The 26,721-nt window shown below is 42.8% G+C and overlaps 1 protein-coding gene across 1 annotated transcript in view; it reads left to right on the top strand.

The window, feature by feature from the left end:
- Nucleotides 1–26,721, top strand: part of RERG (RAS like estrogen regulated growth inhibitor) — a 151,215-nt gene that overhangs the window by 1,236 nt on the left and 123,258 nt on the right. The window contains exon 2 of the mRNA XM_070947504.1: nt 10,634–10,814. Within this exon, the coding sequence (XP_070803605.1) occupies nt 10,754–10,814 (61 nt within the window). The 5' untranslated portion in view covers nt 10,634–10,753. The remainder of the gene's footprint in view (nt 1–10,633; nt 10,815–26,721) is intronic.

Here is a 26,721-nt window from a genome sequence, read left to right as displayed (position 1 = left end):
GAGATCTGCAGAATACGTTAAGGACTTGTAACCTGGGTTGGAGCAACATATTTTGCCAAACCTGAAAGAAAAACCAGGATTCTCCAAGCTTGTCTGTTTTAAAATTGCAGCTGGCTACGTTCGGAGGCCTCTGAGAGGATGCTGAAAATATCCTACAGGTATTGCAAAGAGCTTGACCAGATTGCTAGGTTACATGTTTTAGGAATCCCAACTTTTTTGGGATGTAATTTTTTGGTTGTAATTTTTTCCCCTTGCTCTCCTTTTGCAATCTTTGAAGAGTGATGTGATTAGAGGCTCACGGTTTCACCATTTGCGGTTTAAAATGACCTTGGATGAGTTGGTGACACTTTGGTTGCTTAATGTAATCCTATGTTTCTCGCCAGTGGCAACTTTAAGGTATCTAGACGTCAATTCCCAGAATTCTCCAGCCAGCAGCTTAAAAGTTACTGAGATTGAGAAAAAAGTTGTAATCCAACAGCATGCAGGAATTCTGTATGTGTTATAAAGTACTCTGTTACTATTTTTAACAATCGTTTTCTTAAACGTTATCGGTAAAACTAACTTGACATACAGTATCCTGTTCCTGGAAATGTTTGTCGCTATCAAATACTCTTCAGAAAATTTGGGAATGATTAGAAAAGTCGACATATACTGTAAAATCTTACCTCAACTCCATCTGGTTCCTGAACAGACTTGTAACATAAAGAACAAATTATTTTAAGCAGCATCCTAAATTATATACAACTTTCTTGTAATAATATGGGTCTTTCGTGGTCTGCAGAGCTCCACGTTGTTCTGTTTCAGATTGGCAGCTGGGATGACAAATTTAGCTGCTACCGTGTTTCCCCAAAAATAAGACCCCATCTTATATTTTTTTTGAACCTCGAAATAAGCGCTTGGCCTTGTTTTCGAGGAAGTCTTATTATTTTGGGGTGCGTGGAGCAAGATGGGGCTCTTCTTGCCATCTTACCTGATTTCCAGCTCTGTGTTTAAATGTTTTTGGGGATGTCTTATTTTCGGGGGAACAGGGTAGTTGCTGACTTCTCATCTTCCATGTACAGGTAATCCTCGATTTACGACCAAAATTTGAGCCCAACATTTCTGTTGCTAAGCAAGAGAGTTAAATGAGTTTTGCCACAGTTTACGACCTTCCTTGCCACAGTTGTTAAGTGAATCACTGCGGATGTTAAGTTAATAATGTGGTTCTTAAGTGAATCTGGCTTCCCTCTTGACTTTGCTTGTCGGAAGGTCACAAAAGGGAATCACATGGTCCCCGGGACACTGCAACTGTCATAAATATGAATCCGTTGCCAAGTGTCTGGATTTTGATCACGTGACCATGGGGATGCTGCAATGGTTGTAAGTGTGAAAAATGTCATAAGTCATTTTTTTCAGTGCCGTCGTAATTTCAAACGGTCACTACATGAACTGTTGTAAGGTGAGGACTATCTGTACAGTAGTCCCCAACCTTTGCAGCTCGGCGGCCTGGCGAGGGGGAGGGGAACTGGGCCATGAGAGCAGTGGGCTGGCGCACACTCGGTAGAGTTCCTGCTGGCCTGCCACTCACACACCTTGAGTTGCGCGCTTGTGCTCGCTCTGGCCAGCCACTCGCACAGGCCAATTCAGAATAGACTGTTGTCCAGTAGTGGGACACAGCCCGGGGGTTGGGGGCTCCTGATCTAGGAGCATTTCTCTGGTCTGCTAAGGAAACAAATACAGCTCATCCTCGGCTTACAACCATTTGCTTTAGTGACCATTTGAAGTTACAACGGCACAGAAAAACCGGTCCTCACATTGTCAACAGAATCCTCACAATCATAAGATCAGAATTCAGGAACGTATTTTCAGTATCCTGGGTTCACATCAAGAGGTGGTATTCAGCAGGTTCCTACCAGTTCTGGCGAACCGGTAGCAGAAATTTTGAGTAGTTCAGAGAACCGGTAAATACCACCTCTGGCTGGCCCTACCCCCATCTATTCTCTGCCTCCCGAGTCCCAGCTGATCGGGAGGAAATGAAGATTTTACAGTATCCTTCCCCTGGAGTGGGGTGGGAATGGAGATTTTACAATATCCTTCCCAGTAATGGGTTTCAGTTTAGTTTGCTACTGGTTTGTTCGTGCGTGTGCACGCGTCCCACACTTCTGCGCATGCGCAAAACCATCCGGGCGGGTGGGCAGAGCCTCCCGCTGCCGCCGTTACCAGTTCGCCCGATCCGGGGTGAACTGGTAGAACCCACCACTGATCCTTCCCCTGGAGTAGAGAGAGAATGGAGATTTTATAGAGCCTTGGTGGCGCAGCAGACTAAAGTGCTGTTAGCTAGCACCAGCTGCCTGCAATTACTGCAAGTTCGAATCTCACCAGGCTCATGGTTGACTCAGCCTTCCATCCTTTCGAGGTAGGTAAAATGAGGACCCTGATTGTGGGGGCAATAAGCTGACTTTGTATAAAAAAGAACACCGCTTAGAGGAGGCCGAAAGCCCTACTAAGCAGGTATATACAAAAGTATGAAGGTTATTGCTTAACACATTGTAAGCCACCCTGAGGCTCCGGAGAAGGGCAGCATATAAATTGAACTAATAAATAAATACATAAATAAATTTTACAATATCCTTCCCCTGCCACACCCACCAAGCCATGCCCACAGAACTGGTAGTAAAATTTTTTGAATCCCACCATTGTTTCATGTGTCTGCTATTTGCAAGCTTCCTGGTCAGCTCCAAACAAGCAAAGTCAACGGGGGAAGCCATATTCACGTAACTGGTGATTCACTTAAGGACAGTGATTCATTTAACAACCATGGCAAGAAAGGTTGTAAAATTGGGCGCGGCTCACTCCAAAATTCTGGTGTCAGTTGTGGTCATAAGTCAAGGACTACCTGTAGACAAATAACATTAGAGAAGGAAATTAATGCGTCCGTCTACGCTTTCTTTTAAAGGCAGTTTTGTAAGGGGAGATCTGCGCTTCTCTTTCCATTTGGCATATCAAACGTCAAATACCCGAGAATAAGTTCTAGTTCCAAATTTAAATATTTGCATGCAAAACGGGTTCCAGGTCACGGAAGGGATGTCAGGTTTTGCCTCCAATGGAACTCTTCATATTTGTTTTTTTTTTATTATTATTTTTTATTTTATTTTTTTAATTTGATTTATATGCCGCCCTTCTCCGGAGACTCAGGGCGGCTTACAATGTGCTCAGCAATAGCCTTCATCCTTTTGTATATTTATACAAAGTCAGCTTATTGCCCCCACAATCTGGGTCCTCAATTTACCTACCTTAGAAAGGATGGAAGGCTGAGTCAACCTTGCGCCTTGGCGAGATTCGAACCTGCAGTAATTGCAGGCAGCTGGTCTTATTAACCAGCTTAATAACAGGGTGCCTTAGACCACTGTACTACCAAGGCTCTTATGAAAGGATTCACATATGATTTTTCATAGCAACGTTTCTCAAAGTGAGTATTCTGGGAATTGTAGTTCCATGCACCTTAAAGGTGCTGAGGCAGTGGTGGGTTTCAAATTTTTTTACTACCAGTTCTGTGGGTGTGGCTTGGTAGGCGTGGCATGGCATCATGGGTGTGGCTTGGTGGGCATGGCAGGAGAAGGATACTGTAAAATCTCCATTCCCACCCCACTCCAAGCGAAGGATACTGCAAAATCCCCATTTCTTCCCGATCAGCTGGGACTCTGGAGCCAGAGAATAGATGGGGGTGGGGCCAGTCAGAGGTGGTATTTACCGGTTCTCTGAACTACTCAAAATTTCCACTGCCGGTTCTACAGAACTGGTCAGAACCTGTTGAAACCCACCTCTGTGCTGAGGTTGAGGAACAGGGGGATGTAAATATTTGGTTCTTTTGTATTGGTTCTTTGAAAATGTTTAGATGTTGCTGATCCTTGGTTTTAAAATCCTCCAAGAAAGAACCTTCTAAGCATACTAGAAAGTGCCTTGAAGTTTTCATTTACAATGTTACTCATGTTTGTCAGAGCCAAATAAAGGTATTGACTGACTGTAGATTTTGACATTTCCTTTCTTTATCTCTAATAAATAAATAACATTCTGGGCGTTTGAAATCCTCTAAAATTGAAGCTTTGACAAATTTGTGAGTGTGCTTGAAACATGTAACCTTTATATCATGACAGTAGTTTGGGGTGTTTTGTTTTTTTTAATCCCAATCTTTCATCCTACTGAGACTTTTAGCAGATTAATTTATATCTGTGTCATAAACATTCTTGAGCTATTGGATAGAGCAGGAAACAATGTTATATATTTTTTAAAAAGACTCTTTGTTTGCGTGTAACCCACTTGATCTCGGGAGCTGTCTTGTCTTATTACAAAATCTCCAGAATAAAAGTCTGGTCCTTGTGGTGTTTGGAGTCAGATGAGTGAGATAGATGATAGATAGATAGATAGATAGATAGATAGATAGATAGATAGATAGATAGACAGACAGACAGACAGACAGACAGACAGACAGACAGACAGACAGAGTTAGAGTGTGTGTGTGTGTGTGTGTGTGTGTATGTGTTAGAGTTAGAGAGATAGAGATGATAAATAGAGATAGAGACAGAGAGAGAGAGGTAGACAGAGTTAGAGAGAGATGATAGAGATAGAGAGATAGACAGAGAGAGAGAGGTAGGTAGACAGATAGTTAGAGAGAGAGAGATGATAAATAGAGATAGATAGACAGAGAGAGAGAGTGAGTTAGAGAGATGATAAAGAGATAGATAGATAGAGAGAGAGAGAGTTAGAGAGATGATAAATAGAGATAGACAGATAGAGAGAGTTAGAGAGAGAGTTAGAGAGAGATGATAAATAGAGATAGAGATAGATAGATATAGAGAGATAGATAGCATTAGAGAGAGAGAGATGATAGAGATAGATAGTTAGCGAGAGAGAGAGAAAGAGAGATACAGGTAGTCCTCGACTTACAATAGTTCATTTAGTGACCATTCAAAGTTACAACGGCAGTGAAAAATGTGACTTATGACCATTTTTCACACTTACTGCCATTGCAGCATCCCCATGGTCACATGATCAAAATCGAGATGCTTGGCAACTGGTTCTTATTTATGACGGTTGCAGGTCCTGGGCGGGAGGGGGGTTGGAGTCATGTGATCCCCTTTTGCGACCTTCTGACAAACAAAGTCCACGGGGGAAGCCAGATTCACTGAACAACCATGTTACTAACTTAACAACTGCGGCAAGAAAAGTCATAAAATGGGGGTAAAGTCACTTAACAAATATTTCACCTAGCAACATAAATTTTGGGCTCAATTGTGGTCGTAACTCGAGGACTACCTTTACAGACATACAGAGATAGAAATTGAAATAGAATAACAGAGTTAGAAGGGACCTTCTAACCCTCTAGTCCTTCTCTTCATTAAACTAGACATACCCAGTTCCTGCAACCGTTCTTCATATGCTTTAGCCTCCAGTCCCCTAATCATCATCGTTGCTCTTCTCTGCCCTCTTTCTAGAGTCTCAACAGATAGAGACAGAGACATTCCATTTGTTGCAAGTACTGTACAGGCAGTCCTCAGTTTATGACTAGTCGTTTAATGACTTTTCAAAGCTACGATGGGTCTGAAAAAAGTGACTTGCAGGTGGTTTGTGCACTTATAACCATTGCAGCATCTCCACAGGCATTTAACAAGATAGATAAATTGCCCCAATCCATCATAATTTTTTGGGGGGGGGTGGCGGGTGGGAAGGGTTATATTGAACAAGGGAAAGAATTTCCCCTCAAGTCTCTCACCTAGTTCATTGATAAAAATGTTGAAGAGCCCAGAGCCCAGGAGGAAGTTCCTTCAGTCCTGTGCTCTAAGCTGCAAGGGAACCATGAGGCAGGCTGGCTAGGACGATGGGCGGGCACTGGAAGCACAGACAGGTGGGGTGTGTGTCAGGGGTGGGTTCTACTACCTTTACTACCGGTTCACATCGCGCGTGCACGGTTCTGCACATGCGCAGATCACCAATGATGACATCCGGGTCAGTGGGCGGAGCCTCCCGCCGGTTTTACTACCAGTTCTTGCGAACCGGTCCGAACCGGGGGCAACCCACCACTGTTGTGTGTCTGTGTGTGTGTTACTCCCAAGGAATGGAGGTGAAGGGGAATGATAATAAGGATATAATAAATAATAGTAGAATATAATATACTGGAATACTAGAATTAGAAGAAACCAGGGGTGAAATTCAGCAGGTTCTGACAGGTTTTGGAGAACCGGTAGCAAAAATTTTGAATGGTTCGGAGAATGTGGACGGGTGCCTGCCCACATTCTGTGGCATTCTGTGGCACCTGTCAACAGTCCCTCTGCCCACATATATCCCTTCTTGTGCACCTTAGCATCTGCACCTAGCATCTACCTGCTTCTCCATGGCATCTGCCCACTTGTAGCTTTTACCTTCAGCTCTCCCGCACCAGCCTGCTTGCTTAGACTTCCTGCCTCTTCCCATATGTGATTATGACCTCATCATAATCACATATCATAATCATCATACCCACATGAGGTCCTCACTTAATGACTCACATAGTCCTGGGCTTACAATGGCAACTGGGACTGCGGGGATTTCCATCACTAAGTAATTTAGTTGTACGATGTCATGCTTTACAATCACATTGCTTAGCAACAGAAATTCTGGTCCGAATCATGTTATAACCCGATGATTACCTGTACTTGTTGCTATATTACACTTCCACCCAGAGAAACTCAAGGATTACTATTTCCTGTGGCAAAAGAAGAAAAAAAATACAGCCTCCCAAATTGTTTTTGGTACTCAGAATGTCTGTGCAAGATTCAACTGGCCCAGAATGTGGTGGCATGAGCAGTGATGAGCATGCTTTGTTCAGGCAGTTTCCAAAAACTGGACACCATTGAATGGAAGAAGCCAAAAAGCTTGCAGAGGTTCAGTTTCATATCATTAAAAAAAAAAAAGAACTTATATATTGTTGGAAGAAATATCCATTTGGGTTCAGTTCCAAGTGGGGAAAAAGACACTGGAAACATGGAGACTGCTTGGAAAGATGGTTTAATGGTGAACAGGATCACATGGTTTGAGTTCCTGAACAGAAAAGGGCCGAGATGCTGAGTGTGTCTTGGTTTTATGCCCTCTCTGTGCTTTGAACTTCCTGGGGCACAGGAAGAGTATCCTGATTGGTTGTCAGACTCCCAGGGGGTGGGGATCTTAGCTACCCTTGCTGGCTGATGTAATCTTCCCAGGTGCCATGTGGGGAGTTTCTGTTGCTAGATGGGTCCTATTGTGTTGCAGATGATGGTCCATTGACAAAGGTGGGGGGAATGAGTGAGCTTGACTGAGGCCTTAATGGCCCATTGACAAAGGTGTGGGGAGGCAAGAAGCTGCTTTGTCTTTAAAACATGTCTCATCCAGGGAAATACATTCTGCCTTTTTAATATTTCCTAAAATATTTCATTCTTCTAGGAGAGGGGTGGGTGCTAACTTCCTACAATATCAAATCCCTTTTAATTTATTTGTTAAATTTATTTTCTGCCTGTCTCTCTGTGGGGCTACTCTAGGCAGCTTACAGTAATAAAAAGGAAGAAAAATGAAAGGAATGTAAACAGAACAGAAGTAAAACAGTAGAACGATAAAGTAAACAACGGCAAAGGAACACAACAAGAATAAATACATCAATATGTCGTATCTTTTTCCCTGGATTAAGAGTCATAAATATCTCGAATTCAGCATCGATGCACAGGGAATCATTTCTCTATGCCCCGGACTTGTACATTTCTGGATCATAATACCTTCATCCAACAGATGGGGAAGAATTAGACGGGGAGGGGGTAAGCTTCGTGCTCCTTCAAGGGAACACATTTTCAACCAAACATTTCCAGCTTTCTCCATCCTGCATCTGATGCTGATTATCCAAAAAGCTTCTGAATACCTTTAGCGCAAAACTTTGTTTAGGAGAAATGTCAAGATAGCTTCATTTTCCCCACTAGTCGAGCTTTTAAAGTAATTCCTGCTGACTAATAAAAAGGGGGTTACTGTAAACTCCAGGGTTTTTTCAGAGCTTTGCCAAAGGTTTCATGTATCTTTTATACATTAAGCAACTTCAGATAATGCTTCAAAAGTTACTGTTCAAGGCCAGATGCTGGGAACAATAATTGAAGCTGTCTTGACCCGCTGAACAATGGAAAAGTGGAGTTTAAAAAATAAAGAAATAGCAGTACTATAAATTGAACCTTGATGCATCTGGATACTTCCTTCAGTTACGTAGGTATACACTAAGAGCAAATCTCTCCAAATGTAGAAAACAAGTATTTTATAGGGAACAAATAAAACCTTTAGGCCATTCTTTCCTTACTGTTGAAAGGTTTAAAAAAAAAAGTCCTTTGAAAGCAGACATTCTTCCTCAGAAACAAGGCAAACTTAGGCCGTCCATTAAAAAAAAAAGAAATAATGGACATGTTTTGGAGGTTTTCCTAAATCTCTGCATAAATGTTACGGTGAGCACAGCAACAGCACTTAATGTATATACCGTTCCATAGTACTTTACAGCACTCTCCGAGAAGTTTACACAATCAGCACATTGCCCGCAACAATCTGGGTCCTCATTTAACTGACTTCGGAAGGATGGAAGGCTGAGTCAACCTTGAGCCTGTCAGGATCAAACTATTCACTGTGGGCAGAGTTTGCCTGCAATGCCTGCATTCTAACCACTGTGCCACCACAGTTCCAGGACATCAACTCATACCTTTCCAGTGCAAATTGCTGCTGCTGCTGATGAAAATAATGGTTCATTAAATTTATATGCCATCCAATTTCCAGCAACTCTGAGTATTTCCAAATTATTTAAAACTAGGAAAGAGATTAAAAATGGCAAGAAATGGAGAGAAGTGATGGCAGGATAACAAAGCGGGTGTCAGGTGTGAAAGATTTTCACACACTCTGCTGTTCTGACTCAGCCTTTGTAAGTATTGATAAGAGGTTTACTCACGAGTAAAACAACCCCTTTTTTATAACAGGGCAGTAACAGTCTTTTATTCACAGGGATAAACAAAAAATCAAAAGTACCAACCAACCTGGGTTTAGTCAAGAAATCAGAATTTCTTGCCGTATACTAGAAACGAACAGTTGTCTGCGACAACCGGCCATTCCCAAACCCCTCCTATTTATTTCCCAGCCAGGGAGGGGCTGGTTATTGTCTGCGTCTGCCTCTCCCTATGAGCCGGCTTACTGATTTCCTTTGCCCTCCTCTCTTTTTCTCTCTGCGCATACGGGCATCTGGGATGGGCCCAGGGGTGAAATGTAAAATTTGTTACTACCGGTTCTGTGGGTGTGGCTTGGTGGGGGGGTAATGTGACAGGGTGGGCATGGCCAACTTTTTTTTTATTTTAACTTTTCAAAGCATTTTTTCTGCAAATGCAAAAAAAATGCTTCGAAAAGCCTCTGCCGATCAGGAACACAGCTGGGATCGTCAGAGCCTTTTCAAAGCATTTTTTTAACCACCTCTTCCGCTGAAGAGGTTGCAGAAAAAAATGCTTTAAAAGTCTCTCTGATGATCCCAGCTGAGTTGCCTGATCGTTTTTTTAAAAATGCTTTGAAAAGTTTCTCTGACAATCAGGCAACTCAGCTGGGATCGTCAGAGATACTTTTAAAGCGTTTTTTAAATCTCTTTTAACCCCGAAGAGGTTGGAGAAAAAAATACTTTGAAAAGCCTCTGAGATCCCAGCTGAGCCGCGCGATCATCAGGGGCTTTTTTTTTACTTTTAAAAGCATTTTTTCGGTGGAAGAAGTTGTAGAAAAAATGCTTTTAAAAGTAAAAAAAAAAGCTTCTGATGAACAGACGGCTCAGCTGGGCATGGTGGGGGGGGGCAGGGATTTTTGCTACCGGTTCTCCGAACCACTCGCCACCATCGCTACTGGATCGGGCGATCCGGTCGGAACCGGGAGCATTTCACCCCTGGATGGACCCCATTTGTTCATCCCCCTCACTCAGCTCAGGCCCCGACTCTGCCTCTGCCTCTGATCCTGCTTCCTCATTGGAGCCTTCCAAGGGCTCTGAAGCTGGCCCAGGCCCTCCCTCAACCTCTTCCTCCTCTGACTCTGCAGCTAGCTCTGCTGGCAGCCGACAGGCCACAACACCTGCTAGAGAGAAGTTCCCTGAAGGTGGGCTCCAGCATGAGTCCAAAAGCTCAGAAGACAAAACCTCTGGTCCCAGTGACTGACCCAGTTTGGATCCTGCAATACTGTGCCTTGATGTAACAGTAACAGAGTTGGAAGGGACCTTGGAGGTCATCTAGTCCAACCCCCTGCTCAGGCAGGAGACCTGTACTAGGGATTCGAACCGCCGAACTGCCGACCTTTCTGATTGACAAGTTCAGTGTCTTAGCCACTGAGCCACCTAGTCAGGCTGTGATATATGATGGTGTGGTTCACAGAACATGTTACGGCAATATGCAGAATGACAGATTGCTATCCCCATTTTATCTGGATCTTTCGGTATTATGGAAACTCGGCCACGGTGTGCTCAATGCAGATGACAGTACAGTAACTGGTTTAAAGGATTTTCTGACGTGCCGCGAAGGTAGCATTCAGAAATTGCCTATAGTTGAGAGTATCTGCTGCCTTCTCCTTGTGAGCTCTTTAATTCTCTTTGGTGGGTCTTTTCTCACAGCTCTCCTTGGAAAACATGATGATACGATGAGGTTGAAGGCTGGGCTGGGAAAGTCATCCTTTGCATCGGTTCGGACACATCAGTGACGAAGCCACCAGCCTGCGGTGTGTCCCCCTTGCCATGGCTAAGAGCGCAGAGGTAAAACTGGCCATCTTTGGGCGAGCTGGAGTAGGAAAGTCAGGTAAGTTTCTTTTTTTTCCTCCTTGGTTTGTCACCTGCAAACCACTGGAGCTTATTCAGTCAGTGTCTTTAAAAAACGAGTTGGGATTTAGGCAGTAGTGGGATTCAAATAATTTAACAACCGGTTCTCTGCCATAATGACCGGCTGGGCGTGGCCATAGTGGGCATGACCAGGGTGTGTGATAGGCTGCACTTGGCCTCCTGCAGCTTCCTGGAATGAAAATGGGCCCAGGGGGGCGCCTCCCCACCACGTCCCGTTTTGGGCCTAGTAGGCCTCCCTGCGCTTACCTGGAAGCCAAAATGGGACATGTGGGGACTCCTGGAAGGGGAGGGGAGGGGAGGGGAGGGGCCAGCCAGAAATTTAACTACCGGTTCACCCAAACAGGCCCGAACCGTCTGAATCCCACCACTTTAGATAGATTTAGGTTTTGTCTATGGAGATTCTTAGTCATCCAGATTGTGGTTTGGTAGGTCTTTTCTACAAGTGAACTAAAGAAGCTTCTTGGATGAGAAGTGAAACATCTTCAAGGAAAAAGGAGGGAAGTCCAATTGCCTCTTGTAAAAACACCTTTGGGATTTAGATCGTCCATTATCGTTGAGGTTACTGAATCTCTATTTGCCACTGAATTACCTGGCTAATGTCAGGTAGGCATTGTGAATAACTTTTTACAAATTGGTAGCATTTCCGACTATTCCCCCCAGGTGAAAATGACCAGTTTGATGTATTGGTTGAAGCACCAGGCTAGAAACCATCAGACTGTGAGCCAGCTGGATAACCTTGGGCCAGTTCTTATCTCTCTCTCTTAGCAAGAAGAAAGCCAAGGCAAACCACTTGCCAAGAAAAGCACAGGGCGGGGGAGGAGCAGGAGGGGAGGGGGAAGGAGAGGAGGGGGGGAGGAGGGGAGGAGGAGGAACAATCAGATTAGTTCCTAGCACTTGCAAAGTTTTAGAAAAATCAATGCAATATCATCTAGTCATGCAATTTGGAACTTGCAGTTTTAATTCCTACATTCTAGTAAAGATGGTGTAGGAAGAAATATCCTCCTGGTTCAGTTCCAAGTGGGGAAAAAGACACTGGAAACATGGAGACTGCTTGGAAAGATGGTTTAATGGTGGACAGGATCACATGGTTTGAGTTCCTGAATAGAAGAAAGGGGCAAGACGCAGCGAGTCCCCGGGTTTTATGCCCTCTCTGGCTTTGAACTTCCTGGGGCCCAGAAAGAGTATCCTGATTGGTTGTCAGATTCCCAGGGGGTGGGGGTCTTAGCTAGCCTTGCTGGCTGATGTAATCTTCCCAGGTGCCATGTGGTGAATTTCTGTTGCTAGATGGGTCCTATTGTGTTGCAGATGATGGTCCATTGACAAAGATTGAGTTTCTGCCTCTGGCCATTGACAATGGGTGGGGGCAGGAAGATGGGAGCTGCTTCGTTGTTAAAACATGCTTCTCCATTTCTCATCCAGGGAAACATAATATTCTGCCTCTCGAATATTTCCCAAAATATTTCATTCCTCTAGGAAAGGGGTGGGTGCAAACTTCTTACAATGGTACAAAAAACTACAGTACTACAGTATATAACTTTCTTCCTATAGACTAGAGACTGTTGCAAATCAAGGTATATATTAGCAGAACAAGGTTATTCAAGCAATCTGTGGATTTTCATAGGCACATCCTGTACCAGGCATGAAAAGAAATGTTCTGGGTGGAATTTGTTTTTAATTCCTATATTACAGCAAAGTTGGGGTACCCTCATCCTGAGGCACTCCTTCGGTAAAAATAATAATCCAGATTGTTACGGGCATCAACCCACCCACGCTCTCCTGAAAAGTGCATGGATCCAGTTTGCTCTGCTAAGTACTTCTGTTTTACTGTAGCATGTTAGTAGCACCACGGAGAACTAAAATGCTTCCCTTGATGAGGTCCATGTGAATTTCTGAAAAGACTTGATTTTGTAGCAATTTCCTGTATTCAGAGCATTGTCACTTTGGGGGAAGAATCTGGTTTGCAGGAAAAGGCATTCATCTCTCTCTCATGGCTTGCTTCCGTGTAAAAATCACATATAATTTTGCTAATTTAGGCCTTGTGGTAGTAGAAATTGTTCAAGCCAAAGAATATTGAGGGAGAGTTAAAAGGCAAAAGAGTAGCTGAAATAAAAAAAGAAAATAGAGGCAACCTACAGCAGCAAGAGCTGCCTCTGAAAAATACATTTCTGTGTTACCCCCCAGAACACTCCCCATTACCTCCAGTTTAAGAATCACAGAGTGTATGGGCAAAGTTACCCAATGAGCTTATATAGATGAGCCTGGATTTTAACCTGGGTCTAAATATCTCATTGTAACCATCCGGCCATATTGGCTAAAGTGAGTTGCCAACGCTTGTGCTTCAGTAAGCTATTCTTCACCTTCTCCTAGGTTTTCATCTTTTCCTACTGACGCTCTCAGTAGAGTTTATTTTTCTTAAAAGAGGCCAGATGCTTGCTCTGAGAGCAGATAGCAGATAAGCAGGCTATTGCTTAACGCATTGTAAGCCGCCCTGAGTCTCCAGAGAAGGGTGGCATATAAATCAAATTAAAAAAAAAAAAAAGATATATCTAAATTACTCAGTCAGCACCCGGTGATGTAATCAGGGGTGGGCTCCTGGGGATTCATCAGGGTTCGGGCAATCCTCTAGCCAACGATTGTCGGGGTTCAGTGAACCCCCAAATGCCACCCTTGGCTGGCCACGCCCACCCCTCCCCTCCCCTCCCGCCCTGCCCCTCCCTTCCCAGGAGTTTCCACGCAGCCCGTTCATCATTCCAGGTAAGTGCAGTGGCTGCACAGAGGGTGTGGGAGGGCAAAAACCGGGCCTACCAGAGGTTCTGGAAGTCCGGAAATGGGCCTGTTTCCGGCCTCCTGAGGGCCTCCAGACCCCGGGGGAAGCTGTTTTCACTCTCCCGGAAGCTTGAGGAAAGCCTCCAGAGTCTGGGGAGGGTGAAAACCCCCCTTTGCCATAGTGCGAGTGGCCGACTAGGCCACACCCACATGGCCATGCCCACCCAGCAACAGGGCAGCGAACCCGTTGCTAAAGGATCTGAAGCCCACCCCTGGATGTAATGATATGTGAAAATGGCCTTGGGAGACAGGAGGAAGAGCCACAGACTAGGAATGGGGATATGGCAAATATCTCAGGAGGAACCCTTCTTGTTTTCTTGGACTTGTAAAGGTGTGTATATGGGTGGGGTGGGGAGTGGTATTTTTAGACTTGCAAGATTTTGCTAGTGTAACTTTAATGTAAAATAGATAGGTACTCCTGAGTGTTCTTCTTGTCTGGACTACCTCACAAGGCTGACAGGAAAGTGAGCCTGGATTCAAGGAGATAGATCACGGATGGTCTGCATTTTCTCTGATCTATAGAGTCAGGAAGACCATTCCTTCTGTAAAACTGCCAGAAAGAAAGCATATCCCTCACCATTACATCTGGAACTGTGGTTTGTGCTGAATATATTACGCTGCCATCCTGGCCAGACAGTTGAAAGTCCATGCCAAGTAATATTAACTGAAAAGTTTGCCAAGAACCTGAAGGAATCTGTGATGAAACACATAACAAAGGAGGCAATGCATGGCTCCCAAAAGTTCATAACAAGAGTTTTGTTATGAAATTTGCTCTTCTTTGGCTTCTTCTTTTTTTCCCACCCAGCAGGCAAATATGAGGATAAACTGTGGGTGTGCATCCATAATATCCGGATACTGAGCCAAGTTGGGATATATCAAAAGTAAGGCTGGGTGTTCTTGAAAATGAGTTTTTCCTAAAGTGAAACAGCTGGTCCCAAAACCTCAAAACTGCTTTGGAGCTCTGTAGGGTATCCAGACTGCTAGAAATGCCTTCAGCTAGACCAGGAGTCTCCAACCTTGGCAACTTTAAGCCTGGAGAATTTCAACTCCCAGGGAATTCTGGGAGTTGAAGTCTTCCAGGCTTAAAGTTGCCAAGGTTGGAGACCTCTGAGCTAGACGATGTTGAAAGTATAGGAAAAGAAAACCTGCACCATTGAAAAGTGATGGAGAATAAGTACAGCGGTGTTTCTCAACCTTACCAACTTTAAGATGTGAGGACCTAAACTCCGCCAATGCTGGCGGGAGAATTCTGGGAGTTGAAGTCTAGGTATCTTAAAGTTGACAAGGTTGAGAAATATTGAGGTATAGTGATCTTTGATAGGAGATGGGCTCTGCTAGCGAGTTGTTTAGGAGATGGCAGCCTCTTCGTTCCTCTCTGCAAATCAATTTGTAAGGAAGTCATCCTCCATGAATGTAAAAGTCTAGGAAATTAATTCTGCCTCCTTGAAAATGGCTGGAGGGAGGAAGAATTCTTGTCTTCATCAAAGGCTCTAGAAAATACGTTTGGAGAATCGGCTTGGTGGAGCAGGAGATCAAAATGGGATGAGAGGAGGGGGCGGAATGAAATAAAATGCAGCTTTCCGTCCAACTATTTTCATCTTTTTTTATCTTATAGCCCCTTGATGGTGAACCTATAGCACGTGTGCCAGAGGTGGCACGCTGAGCCCTCTTTGTGGGCCATCGCCAACCGCTCTTCCGGGTTCTGTTGCATGGCAGCTAGTGGGTCTGGTGCGCATGCATGCGGCGTCCAGCTGCTCTTCTTGGTTCTGGTGTGACAGCTGGTCTTTGCACAAAGACAATCTGGCTGGCACGTGTGCATGTGTGCGCTGGAACCCAGAAGAGAGCAGCTGGCTGGTGCACATACACGCTGGACCAGCTGGCCGGTGCGCAAGTGTGTGACGGAACTCAGAAGAGCATCTGGCCACCGCGTGAAGACCAGCTGGCTGGCACATGCGCACCAGCCAGCTGCTCTCTTCCGGGTTTCAGCGCTCCGGTGCATGTGCTCCAGTTTCAGCACTTGGTGCCGAAAAGGTTAGCCATCACAGTTATAGCCCCATTAAATATTACAATCAAAGAAATGAGACCCTTATGGGTAGTATGTGTTTTCCTCAATCTCCAGTCTTCTATCAGAATCCAGGACTTCGAGAGTTCTGTGCAGTATCTTAGCTCTTCCTAACATTGGACTCTTCTGGACAGACAGTTCTGATGTCACTCCTGAGGTGTTTGGAGCCATTCTCCCAGTTTAGGAGTCATAACTCCAAGTGTTCCTACCACCCCTGGGATCACTTTGGCCTTTGCTTTCCACATCCTCTCTAGTTCTTCCTTCAGGCCCTGGTACTCTCCAATCGCTGTCACTTGGCACCGCTACATCTATCACTACTGCTGTCTTCTGTCATCAAAATATAAAATAAAGATAGTGAGATATTAAGAAGTTGGGGGGGAGGGAGAGAGAAGTGTGGGGTAAGGGGAAAAAAGAGGGAAAAAAGCATTAACTCCCAATAATTTTCAGTGCACTAGAATAAAGGTCTCAACATTTTGCTTTGCATATTTAGTATATACCAGTGGTGGTATTCGACCAGTTCTATCCGGTTCGGGCGAACTGGTAGTGGTGGCTGCGGGAGGCTTCGCCCACCTGCCCGGACATCATCATGTCCCGTTTTTGATGCTCTGCGCATGCACTCACATTTGAGAACCAGTAGCGAAGGTAAGTGAATACCAGCCCTGGTATATACTAGCTATTTCTGTAACAACAAACCAGTGGTGGGTTTCAAATTTTTTTACTACTGTGGGCGTGGCTTGGTGGGTTTGGTGTGGCTTGGTGGGCGTGGCTTGGTGGACGTGGCAGGGGAAGGATACTGCAAAATCTCCATTCTCTCCCCACTGCAGGGGAAGGATATTGCAAAATCCCCATTTCCTCCTGATAAGATAGGACTTGGGAGGCAGAGAATAGATGGGGGTGGGGCCAGTCAGAATTTTTACTACTGGTTCTCTGAACTACTCAAAATTTCTGCTACCGGTTCTACAGAACTGGTCAGAACCTGCTGAAACCCACCTCTGCAACAAACGTACAGTATCTAATCAGTGAATCCCAAAGTCTACATAAATGTAATTCTGGGGATGAAAAAGGATTGTTTTCTCCGTGTCATGTCAGACATATTTAATTCTCCACTTTCTTTTGAAAAAGCCAGCAAACTCAATCTCAAAGCTATGGTCTGCACAAAATCAGGATATCTCTTAAGTACTGTTCTCTTCAATACTGCTTCCCCTCCCTTTTCCTTAAGGCTGCTCATAACACATTTGAAGGCGGGTTGTGGTTTTAGGGTTGTAGGATTTGGGTGGGGGTCACAATATAAGAAAATGAATGAAATCTGGATTGCTTTCCCAGAAGGCATTTTGTAAAACAAAAGGAAGGGAATATTTAAATCAACAATTTACTTGAAATGGTACATACTGAATGCATCAGGACCATTAGTGTATAATGCCTGTAAGTTAATTTCCATAAGTGCTCCTTTTTTTTTTTTCAGTTTGCCCTTTCTGGCTTTGATTATTAGGAGGATGGAGGCTAAAACCAGGGGTGAAATCCAGCAGGTTCTGGAGAATTGGTAGCGGAAATTTTGAGTAGTTCGGAGAACTGGCAAATGCCACCTCTGGCTAGCCCCAGAGTGGGGTGGGAATGGAGATTTTGCAATATCCTTCCCCCAAGAGTGGGGAAGGAATAGAGATTTTGCAGTATCCTTCCCCTGCCACGTCCACAAAGCCACGCCCACCAAGCCATGCCCACAGAACTGGTAGTAAAAGAAAATTGGATTTCACCACTGGCTAAAACATACAATGAATGGTTGCAGGAACTGGGTATGTCTAGTTTAACGAAGAGAAGGACAAGAGGTGACATGATAGCAGTCTTCCAATATTTGAGGGGCTGTCACAAAGAAGAATGGGGTCAAGCTTTTCTCCAAAGCACCTGAAGGCAGAATAAGAAGCAAGAGTTGGAAACTTATCAGAGAGAGCTCCAACCTAGAATTGAGGAGAAATTTCCTGGCTGCGAGAACTGTAAATCAATGGAACAGCTTGCCTCCAGAAGTTGTGGGTGCTCTATCACTGGAGGTTTTTAAGAAGAGATTCAGAAGAGTGTCTGAAAATGATATATTCATGCACTTCACAACCAACACACATTTGTAACATTACAGGATCCCACAATCACATGATTGCCATTTGTGTGCTTCGCAATTGGCCCGTGATAAGCAGAGTTAAATGATGAACGTGGAAATAAAATCATACATCACAGCTACGTGCGGTTTGGCTCTAATGACCACAGTTATTCACAAAAGCAGAAGTGTGGTTGCAACTCTGTTGCAGTCATGTGGCTTTCCACTTAGTAACCGTGATGCTTACTGACAAAGTTACCAGTCCCAGTTGTGGTCACTAAGTTAGAACTACCAGTAAACTGTAAAATTACCTGAAAAGGGTCTTTGAATGATTTGGATTTCCATTAACTTGCCTTCTAAAAGCCTAAAATAATGGAGATGGTGGATTCTGTTCCACCAGAGTGTGGACTGAAAGTTGTGTCCTGAATTAATATTTGTCATTATTATTTCACTATTATTTCAGAATTGATTGTAGCACATCTTGTGTTAGACAATAATTATACTATTGTGAAAGAGACACGGTGGCTCAGTGGCTAAGACACTGAGCTTGTCGATCGAAAGGTTGGCAGTTCAGCGGTTCGAATCCCTAGTGCCACGTGATCGGGTGAGCTCTTGTTACTTCTCCCAGCTTCTGCCAACCTAGCAGTTCGAAAGCACGTAAAAAATGCAAGTAGAAAAATAGGGACCGCCTTTGGTGGGAAGGTAACAGCATTCCATGTGCCTTTGGCGTTTTGTTATGCTGGCCACATGACCACGGAGACGTCTTCAGACAGCGCTGGCTCTTCCGCTTTGAAACGGAGATGAGCACCGCCCCCTAGAGTCGGGAATGACTAGCACATATGTGTGAGGGGAACCTTTACCTTTACCTTTATACTATTGCTAGTGGTTCTGTCATTAGGAAGTAAATACAATCCATCTATTAATCAAGAGGCTTTTGCCATTAGTCTCAGGTGCAAAGAATGAAGACCATACATTCAATCTAGTTAAACTGATTTATTACTCATGCCTAAACACAAGAATCTACTCAATTTATGTCAGCACTAGATTGGTGCTAGATAAGAGTTGATGGAATTCAAGAGGGGTTGAACTGAGACCGCTTGTGGGAACATAACAATTCCAGACTGATTTCTCTCTTGACTCTGCTCCCATTCTTTGCCGGTCCTTATCCTACATCAGTGCCCTAATATGACCAATAAGAGCTTTTGTGCTGAAGGAAATGTAGCTGCTCTTTCCCCCTAAATGACACTTGCATCTTTCATCATTTTGGCCCTCTTGAATCTTTTTAGTAAATTCAACCTTAGACTAATTCATTCCTTGGCAAAACTTTGCATGAGATAGTGTGGTACCGTAACACAATGAAGAGCTTTGATTTCTGCACTGAAGCATTTCCTTTGGTAATAAAGTGAAATCATTGTTAATATTCTGCTTTTTAAATGGTCTTTTGCTTGGAAGAAGATTGTGGAGAGCTAATTTTAGGGAGCACTTGGGATTAAACTGGAAACATGGAATTATGCAACCACTGCTGCTGGCTGCCTTTTTACTATGGATTTTGGCCAGAGACCCCGCTTCCAAAATATAGAACTCAGCACTATTTATATTCATTTGATTCCAAGTGTTCCTAGTAATGCAGATAGATAAAAATGTATGCAATACCGTTCATCTTTATGATAGCTATTCACTTAATAGTTAAAATTTAGAATATGTTTTAATGAGTTAAGAAAGAACGTATTTCTCCTTTTCATTTTTTCAGTAGTAATTTTTTAAAAAATTATAACAATAAAAACTAAACACAAATTAAAAAAGAAAATAATATAAAGAAAATAATATAAAGAAAATAAGATGCAGAAAAAGAGAAAGAAATGGAAAGAAATAGAAAAATAGAAAAGAAAGGAAAAAAGAAAAAGAAAAGAAAAATATAATAAAGAAAAAGAAAAGAAATATATAAAGAAATTACTTCCTCCTTCATCACAACTAGCAAAAACAATTTTAGTAAGTTATCATCTTATCTTAAAATACAACAAATTATCTCTTCTTCCTATATCCCACCTCTTATCTATAAACAAATCCTTAAGCCTTTTCATTTCAGTTCTGATGTTAGCAAAAGTCCATTAAGGGCTACCAGCGATAATAACATATCTATTTTAACCTTGGTCAAATAAACCAACTTTATTTTTCCCACCTTTTTTTTACTTCTAACAATCTTGATCTTTAGTCCGTTCAAATAATGTTCTAGAAGTTGGTTTCTTTTTATTTTTTTCCTTTATCCCTTCTCACAAAATTCTTCAAAGCTTTAACAAAACTGTTTTGTAAATGCAATATAGGAAAATTATCCAGGCCACTCTCTTGGTTTGTTACTTTCAAATCAGTCTCAATCTTATCAGGTAAAACTTGTTTATAACATCTTTTAAACACAGTCTATCTCTGTTTAGAGGGTTAAAATTATCTTTTGGATCCATTGTGCCAAAATATTCTTTAATATGTGCAATGTTAAAATATTTTGCTTCACTTTGTATTTGTAAGTCAAGTTCTTTTTAATTGTAAATTTTAGTTCCTCTAGTTTTCTCTAGTATCCAATTTTTAATCTTTAATCTTTTTTTCTTTTTAAGAATTGAAAACAAAAACTTTTCTCACAGGAAGGATTCTTTTATAATTAATTCCAAGACCCTATTTCAAATTTATCTGGGCCCTTAGTCACTTTGTAATTTTCTAAAAAATCAAAGTTTTAATTACCCTTTTCTGATTATTTGGAAAAAATCAAAAAAAGTCCTTAAACTTGTATTAAAACTTTTAAAAATGATTTTTTAAAAATTGATGCTATAAAACCTGTTGATGCAGAAGTTCCTAATTGTTGGAAAGCAGTTCCAAAAGTGATTACAAAAAGGAAATATCCAAACCTGGCAACCTTTCATAGATGCTGGCCACAAAAGGTCATGTTTGCTCAAACATGACTTTCTCTTGTCTTCCAGAGTGCTAAACTAACCAGAGACTATTGATTTGCAGCCTTTTTGTGAGGAACAACTCCCTGATGCACTTATGGGTGATCTCAAGTCCTTTCCTTGTCCAGAGAGGAATTATCAAAGGGAAGGTCTACTTACTAGCTCTTCATTCCACTGCAGTCATTGGCTCTGCTTTTCTCAGAGTCATTTTCAGTCCTCAATTTCTTCCCTGAAGTCTTCCCATACTTCCTCTTTTCATACATAAACAGAGAGAGAGGGAGGGAGGGAGAGAGAGAGAGAGAGAGAGAGAGAGAGAGAGAGAAGATGCTTCAGAAATGTCTCCTGATTGCTGATTACTGATTACTGGCATTCCTAACATTCCTGAGACTGTTCTCACAATACCTTGAAGAAAAAATAAATCCTACAAAAGTTCTTACTATGAGTTTTATACTTTCTTAAATTATATAATGACATCATCCTCTACCCCATAACTGGGGGCATCATATAAAAACAGCAGATGTCAGAAAAGCAGCTATAAAAAACCCATGTGTCAGGATAATTGGATAGCTATTGCATGAGTTCAAGCCAGTTGTCTGCAAACTTGAGATCAAGTTACAGATCAAATGCAATTCAAAATGGTGCCATCAATAATATAAGGGACAGAAATAGGCGTGTATGAAATAGGATAGGAGAAGAAATGATACACAGATGGGGTCTAAGATTAAGGCAGAGAAGTGGTTTGGACACAGATCTCAAGCCCTGAAATCAAAGTGATTCAATTAGGCGATGGATGTGTCAGAGAATAGACCAGTAGGACACCAGATGTTCAGTCTTATGATTCGACCAAAGTTCCACCAAGTGATCAATAAAAAATAGACATGTGATTGAAAAAGGCAAAGAGATCAAACCATAACTGTACATCATTTGAGGTACAAGAAGGTTTAATGAGACTTTAGGTCTTCTTAGTAATATTTTACCTGCACTGGAACCACTACCTTTGAAAGTATAGTTCCTTCCTTCCTTCCTTCCTTCCTTCCTTCCTTCCTTCCTTCCTTCCTTCCTTCTTTCCTTCCTTCCTTCCTGGCGCAGTGGTTAGAGTGCAGTACTGCAGGCTACTTCAGCTGACTGCTGGCTGCCTGCAATTTGGCACTTCAAATCCCACCAGGCTCAAGGTTGATTCAGCCTTCCATTCTTTCGAGGTCGGTAAAATGAGGAGCCAAATTGTTGTGGGCAATAGGCTGACTCTGTAAAACCACTTAGAGGCTGTTGTAAAGTACTGCAAAGCGGTATATAAGTCTAAGTGCTATTGCTATTCCTTCCTTCCTTCCTTCCTTCCTTCCTTCCTTCCTTCCTTCCTTCCTTCCTACCTACCTACCTACCTACCTACCTACCTTTCTTTTCTTAACCTTCAATTTGATTCTTGTTGGTTGGAAATATATTTCTACACAGTAGTCCACATTCATAAAATCCTTGACAGAACTGAGCAACTATCCTTTGATACCCAGATTCCCTAGAGAACCCCTTTTTCTTTGGCGATTTGCAGGGATTTCTGGAACAAAAGCACATATAAGACACTACTTTTGTCTCTTAAACCCCGTTTTGTCCCGTCGCTTAATTCTTTCCTTTTCACTTAAGAGAATACGTAAGCCTTTCAAGACCTCCTCAAGAAAATGGCTTGAAATTATGGGAACCATTCAGTCCATTAATGTCATGATGTCATGCTCAAATGTTTGCAAGACATAGAGATCATCCCAGTGGTGGAATTCAAATTTTTTTACTACCAGTTCTGTGGGCGTAGCTTTGTGGGCGTGGTGTGACTTGGTGGGCGTGGCTTGGTAGGTGTGGCAGGGGAAAGATACTGCAAAATGTCCCTTCCCTCCCCACTCCAGGGGAGGGATATTGCAAAATCTCCATTCCCACCCCATTCTGGGGCCAGCCAGAGGTGGTAGTTGCCAGTTCTCCGAACTACTCAAAATTTCCGCTACCGGTTCTCGAGAACCTGCTGAATTTCACCCTTGGATCTTCCCCTCAAAAGAAAGTAGCCCACCTCATCCTAGAAACGTGGTTAATGATGCTTTGGAGTCTAATTTGTACAAACAGCCTGTTTCACTCTGCAAACCATCTGAGGCTTATATATCCTAGCAGCATGTTGGTTTACACTGCTTGAGACTCACTGTTTGGAAGGGCGAGAAATTAATGGGATAAACCTTAAATGAGTTGACTGTTGTAAAATGGAACCCAGCAGCAGTGCTGAAAATTTATGGATTTGCTCTTCAACCGAACAGCGTTTAGGAGGACCCGTTGCTTCATTTTTCCACTAGTTTGATATGTGTATAGATTAATGGGATCAGCAATCAAAATGTTAGTACCATAAATAAGCAAAGAGGCCAGCCTCAACATGATACTAGAACTGGTGAAGAACATTGCTGGCACTGCCAGTTGTTTAATATGGTTTCTGCTTTAAAAAGTCACATTTTGTTTCTGAAGAACTGTCTATATAACATTTATTCTATTCACACTGGAAATTTTAAGTAGTTGTATGCAGCAATGAGAGCTTTAAGTTAATAACTGAGCATTAGGTTGCTTTCTAACGTATTAATAAGGTTCTTTAATAACTGATCTCAGTGAAATAACTAAATATTCACAATTCAGCAGCAGCAACCGCACTTGTGGTGAACTGCATCGGTGCCCCTGCGTAATTTAAGGCATGTACACCAGTGGTGGGTTTCAAAAATGTTTACTACCGGTTCGGTGGGTGTGACTTGGTGGGCATGGCGTGGCTTGGTGGGCATGGCAGGGGAAAGATACTGTAAAATCTCCATTCCCTCCTCAATCCAGGGGAAGGTTACTGCAAAATCCCCATTTCTTCCCAATCGGCTGGGACTTGGGAGACAGAGAATAGATGGGGGCGGGGCCAGTCAGAATTTTTACTACCGGTTCTCCGAACTACTCAAAATTTCTGCTACCGGTTCTCCAGAATTGGTCAGAACCTGCTGAATCTCACCTCTGATGCACACGAGCCCAGAGAATTTCCCAAGCAAACCAACATTTTGGTGTTTTCTGCAACAAGCTATTACCCTGGATAGACTATTGAATGTTCCTTCCTAAACCTGTTCTGTTAGAGCATGAAATATTGCCAGGAAATTATAAATATCTTGTATGCCGTATTCAAGAGAAATGGCTCAAAAAGAAACTTTAAGCCAAAAATTAAAAGAATCAAGGCCCATAGGCATATTTATGAAATGAGGATTAGCAGAGAAATCAAGTCTGGCAGGCAGTTGGTTTAAAAAAAAAAAAAAAAAAACATTCATCACTGGGATTACCAAAAGGCAGAAATGCGTTGAAAAACGGAGGCCTACAAAATCCCTCAGGGCACATTGATCATAGTCTGTTCTCAAGCTGGAGTTATTAAAAAAAACAAAACACTATCAATTTGAAATAGAAAACAATTGGGGCAGAACTAGTAGAGAAGCGCTTTCTTCTTCTTAAAGTTGAACAGAGACTCCAGACGATTCTTCCTTAGCCTCTTCCTGCCAATATTTTTTATTCCTTCAATGGAAAAAAGAAAGAAGAATTGCCCTGTTGGGGCAGGTGTGGATGTGTTCAGGGGTGGGCTTCAAAAATTTTAGCAAGGGGTTCTCGGCCTGGTTGCTGGCTGGGTGTGGCCATAGTAGGCGTGGCCTAGTTGGCCGCCTGCACCATAGTGGGGGACATTTTTGCCCTCCCTGGACCCAGGAGGCTTTTCTCGAACCTCCAGGAGGGTGAAAATGGCTTCCCCAGGCTCTGGAGGCCCCCCGGAGGCTGAAAGTGGACCCATTTCTGGCCTTCCCGAACTTCCAGTAGGCCCGTTTTTCGCCCTCCCCGAACCTCCGCACGCACCCTGCACTTACCTGCATCCAAAACGGGCCACGTGGGGGCTCCTGGGAGGGGTGGGGCGGGGTAGGCAGGGCAGGACCAGCCAGGAGTGGGATTTGAGGGTTCTCTGAATTACACAGAATCTTAGCTAGAGGTTCTCCTGAACCCCTGCGAACCCCAGTTTGATAGTGTCCAAATGTATTGGGGCTACAATTCCCAGAAGGCCTAGCCAGACCATGTGCTTCTCTATGATAAGGTTTGTTTGCATCCCTCTGGAATGAACTGCCCCCGGAGATTCGCACGATCCCGACCTCCGTACCTTTCGCCGTGCCCTTAAAACTCTTTTGTTCCAACAGGCCAGGCTGGCTTAGCAAATGAATTTTAAATTGGGTGTTTGTAGTTTTTTAACATAAGGGCCAAATTTTATATATATATATATATATTAAATTGTTTTTTTAATTTTTTGAGTATATGTTTGTTTTAATATGGCTGTACAGCGCCCTGACTCCTTTGGGAGAACGGCGGTATAGAAATTTAATAAACTAAACTAAACTAAACTAAAAGGTTTCCCTTCCAGTCATGTCTGACTCTCGAGCACAGTGCTCATCTCCGTTTCTTGGCTGAGGTAGCCAGCATTGTCTGAAGACAATTTCCATGGTCATGCGGCCAGCAGGGCTATACACCGAAGGCATATGAAATGCTGTTATTTTCCCACCGAAGTGATTGCTATTAATCTACTCGCATTTACATGTTTTCAAACTTTTATGTGGACAGGAGCTGAGAGAAATAATGGGAGCTCATCCAATTGTACAAAGCTCGGGTCTCAAACCTGGGCTGTTAGCTTTCCAGCTGACAAGCTCAGCATCTTAACTGTTGAGAAAGAGGGAGCTGTCTGTTCTTTCCAAGTGTCTAAGAAATGGTACAGTCTGTCATTGCAAAGATTTATGTCAATTCCTGAGGTTGACATTATGCAAATGACACAAAAATCCAGCACAGAATTGATGCCAATTTATGTCATTTATACGATGAGGTTGTTACCCAAATGCCATGAATTCCCACGGAAATTTGGCCTGTTGATTGAGAATTCCATTGAGGTCTCACCACACATAGGTGTGTATGTGTTTGTGTGATGTACACATGGACATACTACTGTATGCATACTTTGGTATTGATTACATATAATGAATGAACGTTATATTTGTTTAAATGCCCTCATCATTTAAACCTGCCATTTGATGTAACGCTGCCATTGTGTGGAGGCAGTTGGTGATTTTAAGAATGGTACCAGGTCTTTCTCCACTGCTGAGTAAAAGTGCCCTCCATCCAATCATGACTCATCAACAAACAGTCCTGGCATGAGATTTGTTGTGCCATTGCCAATCTCTATCTTGTCTTTATTGGCACTGGTTTCTCTGAGGTAGTGAGTGATAAAAATTGAACAGATTTTACACCCATCGGGACTATTCTTGTATAATGCTGGAACGAGAGGGTTAAAATGCTAGTTGTATTCCCGTTAACATCATGGGTGTTGAGATGGTTCATTGGAAACCATCTGTTCTCATGGGAGTCATTGCATAGGGGTGGAAAGAGATGACATTAAACCAAGGTTGATATTATCTCTGAAAGTGGAGGATGGGAAGGGGGACAGAATTTGAGCAATATGAGTGGAAGAAAAAAAAAAGCAGGAAAATGAGTTTGAGATGTTCCTCTTAATCACAACTAGAAGAAACCAGGAATATTGTGTCTTCAACGAACCAAAATAGAGCTTTCCTATATCTGTGAATGGCCTTCCAATAGCTATGCAATTCTCCAATGGGTTTTAACAAGGAGTCATGCCAGTTTCCACTCTGTTTTAAAAGTTCTACAATTAGAAAGTATTTGAGTGGTTTTCTTCTGTTAGAAAAAGGAAGCTGCTCCATTTTTGCACAGCTGCTTTAGATACAGAGAACATACTTTTCAACGCCATCTACAAATGTGTTCCGGCTCCAAAATAAGACATTATGACCCATCAGAACCAGCCTTTAAAGACCTTTACGTAAAGGTAAAGTTTCCCCTTGCACATATGTGTTAGTCATTCCTGATTCTAGGGGGCGGAGCTCATCTC

Source organism: Pituophis catenifer, unplaced genomic scaffold, assembly GCF_029215685.1.
Source record: "Pituophis catenifer annectens isolate HBS135680 unplaced genomic scaffold, rPitCat1.0.hap2 SCAF_7, whole genome shotgun sequence".
NCBI classification, from domain to species: Eukaryota; Metazoa; Chordata; class Lepidosauria; order Squamata; family Colubridae; genus Pituophis; species Pituophis catenifer.
Note: the sequence above shows the minus strand (reverse complement) of the source record. Positions and strands in the feature narration are given on the sequence as shown.